This window comes from Mesitornis unicolor, unplaced genomic scaffold (assembly GCF_000695765.1).
Source record: "Mesitornis unicolor isolate BGI_N332 unplaced genomic scaffold, ASM69576v1 scaffold22023, whole genome shotgun sequence".
NCBI classification, from domain to species: domain Eukaryota; kingdom Metazoa; phylum Chordata; class Aves; order Mesitornithiformes; family Mesitornithidae; genus Mesitornis; species Mesitornis unicolor.
The window spans coordinates 4,781-16,799 of record NW_010176988.1 but is presented as its reverse complement, the minus strand read 5'-3'; the positions used below and the strand labels follow the sequence as shown (position 1 = coordinate 16,799).

The 12,019-nt window shown below is 39.3% G+C and overlaps 1 protein-coding gene across 1 annotated transcript in view; it reads right to left on the bottom strand.

Moving 5' to 3' along the window:
• The window catches only part of LOC104534125 (cadherin-6), a 48,476-nt gene extending 44,998 nt beyond the window's left edge, over positions 1-3,478 (bottom strand). The window contains exon 1 of the mRNA XM_010181916.1: positions 3,121-3,478. Within this exon, the coding sequence (XP_010180218.1) occupies positions 3,121-3,348 (228 nt within the window). The 5' untranslated portion in view covers positions 3,349-3,478. The remainder of the gene's footprint in view (positions 1-3,120) is intronic.
• Positions 3,479-12,019: the final 8,541 nt, after the last annotated feature.

The window sequence follows — 12,019 nt, the reverse complement described above, 5'->3', positions numbered from 1 at the left end:
TCTGGTGTCAGAGCCACAGCACACAATCAACCTGTATCAATAACATTGGAAACTTCTTGTTGGCAGACACGTATTCTTGTCCAGTGTGATACAGCAGCATATTTGGGCTGACAGTAAAGTGTGCAGCATACAAAAGTAGGGAGCACTTTTTAATAGCTGATAGTACCCATGGGTACCAAAAACAGGGTTATTTTATTTTGTATGTACTTAGGCAATTATCTGCTAAAGAATGGAAAGCATTTAGGTTCATTTGATATAGAGTATAGAGGGTATGAAGCACAGTAGTGCTCCGCTCCATGACTCTGATGATGCTTCAGCATTGTCTTCAGTACTGGTTTGAGCTCTGTCTTCAGAAAGATTACCTTTCATTTTTATTTTCTCAAACCTGAATGCATTCCCTTTCACTTTTCTTCCCCTTCTCTCTAAAGCTATTATGATATAAATGTGTTTTTTGTAGTATAAACAGTTACAGGATTTTACAACTGGAATTTGGGCAGTTTTTAGAAATAATGCTGCTTGTTAGAATCTTTCACAACAGACTTCTTATATCTCAAATTTCCACGCAGAAGTTTGAATTAAACAGATGTTAACAAATGAAAAGACAAAAGTAAAACCAACCTGAGGTTTTTTTCTTGTAGCTTATATGGAATCATTTTTTATAATTATGATGTTACTGCCTGCTAACTTTAATTGCAGAACACAAAAACCCAGAATATCCAGGTCTAACTGTTTATATAGTAAGACACAATTCCCCTTTACATACATATATTGCTATTTGTTTTAAAAAGATTTTTTGTGTTCACATTTCTTTATGATATAAGAGAATAAAAAGACTATAACCAAATATTCTTAACCATTTTAGGTTCATGATTAAGCTTAACATTTAGTACTCTGAGAAAAAATATGCTTCATAAACATGTTCATTATCCTCATTTGCCCATACCAATCAAGTTTAATTGCTCAGTTAAATTGCCTGGTTACCTCAATTTGGAGACATTCAGCTGTTTCCATAATTTATCCTCACACCAATACTCAACTTTCTCTAATAATAAATGGCTGCTCTTCCATGCCTCTTGGCTAATTTTTCAATTACGAGGGTGTGAGCGGTTCTGGCATTTGAAAGACGTGTGAAAGGCCACTTGTGAACAGCCCAGGGACACAGAGTCAATGACATTTATACATTATGTGTCATTTCTATGCTTTGTATAGTAAGTATATTAAAGTACCGATAGGCAGAAGAACAGCTTTTAAAAACAACATCTACTTTTTTTTTTTCTCTTTCTGTGACTCCAGTTCAAACTTTCTTCATTTTCTGGTCCAACTAGAGCATTTTTTAACTGTGTCTCAGCAAACTCATCCTGCAGGAATATTCACTTTCCCATCAGTTCCCCTGATGCCAATAGCTTCTACTCAAATTCTGCACTGGAGAGAACAGGGAACTTGGGACTGAGCAGGTTTAATGTAAAAATTCACAGTGAAAATGACAGGCTGTAGGACTCATCTCAGCATCACATGATTTGTCTTTGGAGAAGGGAATTCCCATCACCCTAACCCTCCCAAGCAGACTGTGAAATGCCAGAGCATGTGGATGACTGCTGTCTTATATTTTTTTTCCTTGGCTCCACACTTCTTACCTGTTGGGATTTTTTTTCCTTCTCTGTCTCATCTTATGTTTTTTATTTGTGCTCTCTTTAGGTAACCTTTTTCTTCCAACTCCTATCCTCTGCTCTAATTTGATGGCCCTTTCCTCTCCTCTATCTTGATTCTTCTTTGTAAAGTTTCCTCTCCATCCACCTTTGTCTTTCCTGTTCTTCCCTTTTACTCTCTTCTGGCTTCTTTTCTTACCCTCTTATCTTCCCTCTCTACTTCTTCTCTCTGAGGACTCTCTGCCTTTGGCTTTTTCCTGTAGATTGGGCTCAATGGTACCCTTCATGAATGCTGATTATCCTGATCGGAGCTCTTAGAGTATTACACCAGCTGAGTAGCTCTTCATTTGAATCATGCCTTGCAGCCATTTAGCAGGAAAGGAGTGTCGCATCCAACTTTGACTGACAGCTGATTGGCGGGCAAGAGAAGCAGCCACCATATCTCATGGGAATGCTCAGAAGCTTACAGAGGGAAATAAAATGTCAACCCACTGTGATCTGCAGCCTTTGCTAAGAGGCTTGAGAGATCAAACTAGATCAGACACAGTCCCACTTTAGTTTGGAAAACTAAACTGTGTTGTTTCTACTTTGAATGTCATCATCAATAGCATAATTCCTGCATACTGCAAGAGAGGATTCTATAAATTATGGCACCTTGGGCAGTGTAGATTTTCTCTAGACTTACCACAGGTGCATTAGCTCTAGTATTCACATAAAGATTGTTACCTACATGAGAGTATGCTGCTCAGGGAGGTGGATATTCTTGGAGTTAGGCTGTGATTTTTTTTAATTATTATTTTTTACAGACCTTTTCTAACTGTCAGCATGCTTTAAGCTTAGAAATTTTCAGCTGTCTGTGGCTTTTTAGTATTTAAAAGAGTGTGCTTCAACCATTTGTAATAGCATGACTTGTGGTATTATGGTCATGTCATACAGTCCTCAGTGGCACCACAAAAGCTCATCAGAAAGTGGCTGCAGCATTGTTGTGTGCAGTGGGGAATAAAAAGGGAAATGATTGCCTTTTGCTGGATAGAGAGAATCCTCACCAAAACAGGAGTGCTGAGAATCCTAAACAACTTGGAACAAAACCTCTTCTTGTTTATGTAGTCTGACTCTAGCAAAATTAATGAGCATAAGGGGAAAATGCAGATTACATGTTAAAGCTAGAAATCTGGCCTAGACAATCCTATAATTAAGCTGCATTATTTCCAGCCAAAAATAAAAAGGTAAATCTTTAACATAACTGTGTATGATTGGTCATGGGACTTACTGGATAAACTAAGAACTTCCTGTTGTTGATTACAATTTGAAGCTGAAGTGTACTAACGTTTCCACTGAATTACTCCTCAGTGGAAGCTGGGCAGACAGGAAGGTGAATTAAAAGTTGTAACAGGCGTTGTTCTTACCTACTTGCTATTGCTGGCTTTCTAGTGCTTCTAAAATAAAACCATAGATGCATATGAAAGAATCTTACCTTGCCAACATATTGGTAGTCAGTTCCTGTGTACTCCTCCAATAAAAAGAACTGATTCCACATCCAGCTCCTTTTGGAACGATGGAGGTCTCGCCTGCTGTTTCCAGACAGCACCAGAACCTTTTCCTTTTCTGGAAAGCCACTAGTCCTTTTGGATAACGTTGTTAAGAAACTTTGGTGGGGCTGACCAGCCCAAAACAGCAGCCAGAAGCAATGGTAAGTTCTCATCACGGCAACACAAGAAGGTCTAAATAATGACTTTTTTTCTTGTCCCCAAACTAACCTACTTTACTGCACTGAATCCAGTCTCATGCCGTCTTCCTTCTTTTAATAGTCTTTGCAGTCAAAGGATCTCTGAAAAGAAAAATATCAACTTTTAAAGCATTTTCAAAGGTACTTAGCATTCATCACTATGGCAAATAAATCAAAAAAGTAGTGGAGTAATAGTGATTGTTGAAAAGCTAGCCTGTTTCCGGTTCAAAATGTTTTAAGTGGTTCTTCAAATAATCTGAGAGAATCTATACTGAATAGAAGGAGTCCCAATGTTTGGTTTGTGAGGTTTTTTTTCCGCCTTTAACTCCATTTGCTTCCAATGATCAACTAAGGCAATCCAGCCTTTTCTCTTTTTGCTGCCTAAACTTTGGGATGTAACTGATGAGTTTCTGACTTGGGATCTTGATGACGTTACCTTATTATATTGAAGAAGGGCTGGCAAGAGTGCACACTGTCTTCCCAGGAGGCATTCGGTTGCTATAGTTATAGGCTGAAGAGCCTGGACTTAGGTAACTCCAGGATTTTTCCCTTACATTTAAGGAGTTTTGCCTTTGACTTCACTTAGGAAGGGTCAGGAAAACAGATTAGCGAAATAAATGTGCATATTTCTCCATATCTCTTACATACTAGACCTCTTTGACACTGCATAGGAAGTTAAGTGGACATTCCGGTTTCATCAGTTACCTACTGCCAGAGTTTTGTATTGAGTTTTGGATCTTTAAACATGTCATAATATACAGAAATGCTTTCATTAAAAAATTCTAAAAATACAAAATCCGCTATTTAATCTCTACCTGTGGGTTCATTCCTACGAATAATACAAAATATTTGTGCACCTACAAAATAGTTATGAAAATGATCCCTATCTCTGAAGATTGCATGATTTTCATCATGAAAAAAGCTATACATACAGTAGCATGGTGCAGTGTGGATAATTCTTCTGTTTTTAAAGAAGTTGGAAGATTCTATTCAGGAAGATATGATACTATGGTACCACTTAGGTAACCAGTCATGCAAAATGCCTAATGAACAGCTTTGAAACATTTCATAATCTGAAGAAATCAGAATCAGTTGACAGAAACATTCCACAACATGTATTTTTCATAAACATTTTGTTAATTTTTTAGTCCAAACAGACCCATACTCTTAGAGAAGGATCTTTTGATTCATTTTCATTTGGTTTCAAACAGAAGCTCTTCAGAAAACTTATTTCTTTCAATATCTTGATGAAAAAAGAATAAATCATTCTGACCCATCGCAAAATTTGACACAGCAGCTCTCAATATTTGTAAATAAAGATTATGGAATGACAGTCTGACTATACCAAACTGAAAAGAGAACCTTTTCGTTTGTTTTATTTTGTAAGCATTTCACACAACACTACTTGGATCATATACTATATCAAAGGCCATTTTTTCCTTATATTATGCATGTTTGTATTTTTAAAGGTGTAAATCAGGCAGAATTTAGCCTTTGATGTATACTGATGAAGTTAAAGCATTTACAATGCCTCGGGTTAGCCACTCTTCTGGTTGTCATTCCTCTTAGTAGTAAAATAACATAAAGTCTCTTAGAGTTCCTCTTTGTAAATAATTTTCTATAAAGAAATATCACTTAGCTTTTAGATGAATAGTAGGCAACGGAACAGGGCTGCTCAAATAATACTGTTTTACAGCTTCACAAGGTAAAATAGCGTAAATAGGTAATTTCTAGGTAAGGAGGAGTAAGTTTTTTAGCATTAAGAGGAAAAATTGAAAATGTACAATTCTGAAGCACTGTAGTTTCCTTCAGAGAAGAGGGAAGGTTTCTAGTTAACTGTTATTAATGTCAGTGCACTTTCTGTAGGTAAAAACAACTCTGCCCTGCAGGTCATGGGAGCTGTGTGCACATAAGGCTTTGAGTGTTGTGCGATAGATACAGACACATAGGCATATACATACTCATATACATGTAAACATGCACACACACACAGATGTAACAGCAAGAACAGACCTGCTGCCCACCACAAGAAGACCTTCACAGAGGAGGAACAGAAAAAGCCAGTGTGACTAAGCTTTAGGATGCGTTCTGCAACTGCCTGCAGTACGATTCATGGAGTGCCGGCAAATAAATGCGCAGGTCGCTAGAGGGGGATGTGGGCAGATTCAGGCAACAGGCTAGAGAGAGCTGAGGGGGTCTTAACTCTCTCCTAGTTTTTATAGTCTCTCTTATCCTCCTCCTGTATCCTTCCAACCTGTGCAGGGTCTTGCCCTTTACAGCTCTGCCAACATCTACTCCTCTAACTCCCAGCTCTGAGTGGAGTCTGTTCCCGTAGGCATCTTCCCTGATGAAAAGGAAAGAGGAGATTATGTCTCACACAATATTATTGACTTCCATTTTCTTGCCAGGTTGCTTTGTGGGGAGGTTGGGGCCTGCCCAGGTGAGTTAATTAGTGCCCTGGGCAGCGGCAGCCCTGGAGAGCTGCCATATCACAGCACGCCTGTCATGATCTGTGCTCGGAGCGCTGATGTGAAAAGACGGATCAGACAGTGGCTCTGGTTGTGTGCATGTGGGTCGCCTTAATGGAGAGGCAGGGTCTGAGGCAGGGAGCACAGCATATGAGCAAACCTATTATTTTGCTATTAGTGAAGTCTGCGTGGATTGCCGAGGCATGAGGGAGTGAAAATCATCACTTGACAGGCTCCCCCACTGCTCGTCTCATTACCCTTACGGCCACATCCCATAGTAGGGCTCTGTACTTGTGCTGCTGCATGTAATGTTTCCTGAGCAGTGCTGCCTGGAGCAACATTACCTGGACAGGATTTGTGCCAGCCTTTTAAAGGATCAGTCCTTCAAATGCCAATTGCCAGGAACCAATTATTCCTGTGGGGGAATTTTCTGCACTTGAAGTCAGCTATATTTCACAGCTCTGATGTCATGGGAGAGGTTTTATAGTGGCTCGTACTGAAATATAGCTCATGAGAATGATATCATAGCTGTGAAATACAGCCTTTTACTCTTCTCTGCAGAGATGTGTCCAAAATGCTGAAATAGGGGCATGGTCCCGTAATGTCTTTCTTGACTGGATAGTCTTAACGAAGCAGCAGCGCAGTTAAGCCCCAACAGCTTCCCTGTGAGAGGCAAGAGAGGAGACAGACCTTTACAGACCTCAGGTTAAGCATGCGATTGGGGTAAGCACCAGCTGAAGTCCAGGGTGTCTTTGCCCTATAGGTGTTGTTCTACAGCTCATAGCGATAAATTCAGTTGAGTGAATAAAAAGGACAGGAGCACTATACTCTGAGCTGAGCCTTTAGTAAAGAGTGAGCTCCTGTGGGTCTTAAATGCCATTTTGTGCTGCAGTCCCTGTGTCTCATACTCCAGAGAGGTCTCTGCAAAGTAATAGTTTTTCTCTTGCAATCTCCTTTCTTTATTTTAAAAACAAGTCATTCACCAGGAATATTTCTTCTTCTTTAAATGAAGATGTGCAAATATAACTGATGGGACTTTGGGATGGGGGCTAAAATGTCTTTGTTTTCTTTGCAACACACAAAGACAGGCAATAAGACAAAAGGGGTGCTTTAAACATGGCATGTCTCTTAACCATCATCTGGTCAGCTGACTGGGGAACCTACTGTGTTAATCAACTGCCAAGAGTGAAAAATGATTTTACTCTACAACAGCCTCAGACAACTGAGCTCTGTCAGCTCAAATATATAGCAAATCTGTTTTTTTCATGGGAGAAGAAGGAGTCTGCGTACCCAAGCTTAAAAAAAAAAATCCCAGTCTAGCTTTAGGTATGATGATTGTTAACATAAAAGCAATGTCACTTGCAGTCACAGAACTGTCTTCGGTGTAACAAGTCACAGATTTGAAGTTTATGTTCATGCCACTTTGAAGGATTAGAACCTCAGACAATTGCTTAATCACTATAAATATCAACTTACTTCAAAATTATTTCCCCAGGGTTATGATATTCATAGTCAACCTTTCTATTCACCCTCTCCCCCAGTATCTCATTAATATATGTAATGTCTTAATGCCACTAATGTGAGAATTCAGAGCAAATTTACACCTTTCCAGAGAAATACTTAATTATTTCAACAATAAATCAAAGAGGAAATGTGTCCATTGGAGTCACTCCTATGAACCAAGGAGCTCTGCCTTTCTGGCACAGTGACAGGCATCAGATGCAGGTTCTTGACATGAGGAACCCCAAAGAGGTTCCACCTCCACTCACACTCAGCACTGTGGGTTGTGCTGCTCTTCCCAGTTGGTGGTTAAATAAGCCAGACTAGCTATGAGCCTTGCCATGAAAGGCATCAGCAAGGAGAGGGAAAACATTTTTTCTTCATTCCTTTCAGTTCAACCCCATAGTACTCTCACCTCCATAGACTCTCAAAGGAATATATATTTCGGATATTATGGGCTGCTGATTGTTACATTTTAAATAGCCTCTAAATATGCCAACAATCATCACTGTCTCTAAAGTTTCTAACATAACCTTTATTCAAACAGAAGTACCAGTACAATAGATCTTTTATTCCCTAGTCACCTAGGTACAGTTTCATTGTTTAAGGCTGGGTTACAAAGCTTCACACATTAGGTTTAAGGTCCATTAGTACACTGGAATGAGCATTAATTGTATTTTCAAGAATTTATAAAGTATTGTTATTCTTTCACCAAGGCTGAATGAGGAGGTGAAAGTTAATAGAGGATGTGGCATAGTAACTCAGGAAACTGAGCATAGGAAATGTTACTGATATACCCTGGGCAGGTGTAATATGGATTTGAAAATTCACCTAACAGAAATAGTTAGGTTTAGGTTTTGGGGTTTTTTGTTTGTTTGTTTTTTTTGTTGTATGTGTTGGTTTTTTTTAATTTATGTGACACAATAAACTGGATCCATCCACACAGAGATTGCTTAAGGTCTTGGGGAAAAATGCACAAAGGCAGAGGATAGACCCTGCTCTTTCATTCTAGCAGATTACACTATGAATGTGTACCACTGTATGTGCTCTTACTGCCCCAAAATCATGTCTGATTTATGGTTGTTGGTGGAAATATGCAGACCAGTCCCTGGCTGCTTCAACAGCTGTATTATATGAAGTGTCTACCATTGCCTTTGGAAGAAAGGAAATACGTAATTTTGTAGAAGATGTGAGAATGCACTAAAAATATTCTAACATTATATCTTCTAGATGCTTACCTAGCCAGCACCAATTGACTTTGCTAGGCACACTGACCTTGCTTAAATCCCAAACAATTCTACAGAGCAAACTGTGACCCACAATAACTGGACTATGGGCTTCAGCTTCAGTTTCCCTTGCAGGAGAGTCAGTTGCTAAGTCCACTGATAAAAACACGAAGTAAGATATACCCTCCATACTCACATCATCCTGCTGGAATGACCTTCCCCTGACTCAAATACCAGGTGCAAGTGTTTAACCCATCAAGCCCAAGAGGGAGAAGGCATCAACACCTCATTGCCAAAGCCTGAGGAATGAAAGGTGGGGAAAGCATTAATGGGAGGCAGAGGAGGATAATGGCCAAATAGTGAGTCCTATGTTTGCTATGTGAGGTGTGACAATCTGAGGTACGGAATGAGGCATGTTAGGTAAGGATCTGGTGATTACCTTCTTAGGTTTTACCTTGCTGCAAAGGTAAAGAAGCAATGTCCAAGTCCCTAAGATAACCTGAATGACCTAGAGGAGCCAGGACCCTAGGCTGTGGCTGAGGCTATCCTCACAAATGTGAAGTATATGGTTCTGCTACCCTGCAAGCAAGACTGCAAGGAAAGGATTAAGTCTGTAAGGAAAATCTGCAGAAAAATTGCTTTCTCATCACAACAAGTAAAGGTTAAAATCGCAATAGCTTCAGAGAGAAAAGAAAGTTTTCTAGCTAGCCTCAAAAAATAGACACTTCCAAATTTATAATGTTCACTTCTTTTCAGTGTCATATTAATATATTTTAATATATCATATTGATAGTTTTTCATATATAGCAAAGAATTCCTTGCTAGATATTTTCAGTAATAGCTAAGTTTCATGTGCTCAGAAGCTGTAATACTGCAGACTTGTCCATAATTGACTAGGACTTAAAAAGCAGTTGTTGCGTTTGAGATTACTTTACAATTACATCTCTCTCATGACCAGTCAGATCTGAAAGTCTCCATCTAACAATCTAATAATTTTCTCAAGTGTGAATTAGCTTTTACAGCTCTGAAATCCAATGCCCCTTTTTCTTCATTATCTGTGAGGCATTCATTTGTAAATATCAGTTATAAACAGAAAAAAAAAGTCAAACTTTCTGTGTAAAGATAGCTGATGAAATACTAATCTTCTGATGTTCACTTTTTTGCTAGCTTTGTTATGTAAACCCATATGCTCTAGTGATCATTCTTGTAAATATACCTCTGAAATAACAGAACAGAACCAAGAGAGAATTCAAACGGAAAGATTTGTGTTTTTAAACTAGAGGTGCTTTCTGAAGACATCAAGTACACAATGTAATTGCAGCCAGCAGTGGCTGATTATAGTGTCTTTCAAAGTCACTTTTTTATTCAGTTTGAAAAAAGGTCCAGAACTATAAAAATAACTAAATGCAGCAGAAATGTTGAGATAACTACCACCTCCATCCTGCATTGGGATCTATTAACGTGGTGCTTTTGAACAATGTAGCTGCTTTAACCCCAGTGGACCTGAATGCACAGGAGCACTAGCGTTCACAAAAACATACACTGACAAAAAGAGGGAAAATAAGAAGTATATCTCCTTCTTTAGTTCCTGAATGGCAGTGGCAAAAGATGGCTATATGACTTTATTCAGTAGCTGGTGAGTGAATTGATGAAGATGTTTGCCTGCTCTCAGGTATTTGATATTTTTTTTTCATCTAGCATTTGAAAAGAGCCACAGTGTCATCTTGTTTCAGAGATACACACTGTATCTAGCCCCACTGGGAACATAAATTTTATCTACTCTGCATAACCAGTCTGAATACACAAGATAGAGGAATGACACAGAAAAGGAAATCTTGTTTCCATTGTATGGTTCCATTAAGTGACTTTTCTGCAATTGTTCCAAGAATATATGTGGTGGGGCTGGAACCTGGACTTAGGCTTCCTGAGTCATACAGCAGCATTTTGATCACAAGGTTATTCTTACTTTCTGATGGCGTGCCAGTCCAAGGTATAATACCTCTGCTTTAACCACCATGTGTACCTTTGCTGCATGTGCTGGCTGAACATTGCTGTATGCTGGAGTGTGTGTGGACACTGCAGTTGGAGCACCTGGAAAAACATCTTGCATTCCCTGAGTGTGCAGGCAAGAGCAGTAACTGCTGCAAGAGCAGCAACCTTATGCAGGTGTCAGAGACTCATCACCTCTGCAAGCAGCTACATGGAGGAGGAGTGAGGGACCCAGCTTTAGCTAATCCTGTCCTCTTAGTGAGCTGCCTCTGCAGGGCATTGACAGGAACCAGGAGATGGTCTTGCCACAGGCTTCTAGCTTCTTCTGCCTTTTGCAGGTGATGTAGGAACAGGCCTCCATGGTATTTCATTGCCCCTCTGTAGAGGGAAGCATTCTGCTAATGCTGTGTTATAATCTAAAATGGGGGCCAGGTATATGTCCGCAGGTAATACACAGTAATAAATTAAGTTGTTCCTCGATGGAGAGTAGACTAAAACAGTTAAACAATCAACTACATTTAGTAGCAGAACAAATCAGTAGTACTCTTACTGCTGTCTATATCTGGTAAAAGGGTCTTTTATTCCTGATCAATACATTAATGGCAGAAAGTAGCAGATGTACATGGAATCATTGCCTAAGGGTTTTCAGCAGTACCAAAAATGTCCTTAAAGCCATGAAAATGCTGTAGGAAAACCTTACTCCTTGTTGTAGTGCTTGATGGAAGTCTGCATCCTCTTGGCATCCTGTTGTGAAAGGATGTTAATCCTGTGTTACTGTTATTTTCAGACATGCAATAAGCTACTATCAAGCTTGCAGTTGCTTTTATGAAGTTGGGGTTTTTCCTAGCCCTATTTATTTATTTATTTAAGAATAGGAAGCTGGCAGGTTCTTCAAAGCAGAAGTGTCATCAAAAAGAAATTCAGTCTACCTTACGCATTGGAATTTGATGACTGAAAAGGAGCATAACCTCCCTACCCAGTTAATAGAAAGTGAAAGGCTCTTGGGTGAATTTAAGTGCCTAAGTTAAAGCATTTTGTCTCTCCACTGAAAAAGCTACATGGTTTGAATACCTGTTCTGTTTCTTTTTAGACTCTGGTACTTGAAAGTCTCCTAGACAGGCTCTTAGAAGTGATCAGTGACATTTTAGGCTTTTCATTGTAAAGCAAAAATAGAGCTATTTTAAACAAGACTCCATTCAGAGAAAGGTATGCGATGCTACCACCCAAAGATCTCTAGTAAGGGAACTATTCCAAATCTTTAGACAGATTAAAAACAATCCCAACTGGTCAGCTTCTCCTTGAAAATTGTTTTTCTTAAGGTAGGCGAGATACACTGTTTTGGTTTTTCCATGCACACTCAGCCTACCATTTATTAGGCACCTACCTCCACGCCATCAGAGGAAAATCATCCACAAGCTCCCACAAACGAGACAGAACAATAGACAACAGGTCCTTTCTGTGCTG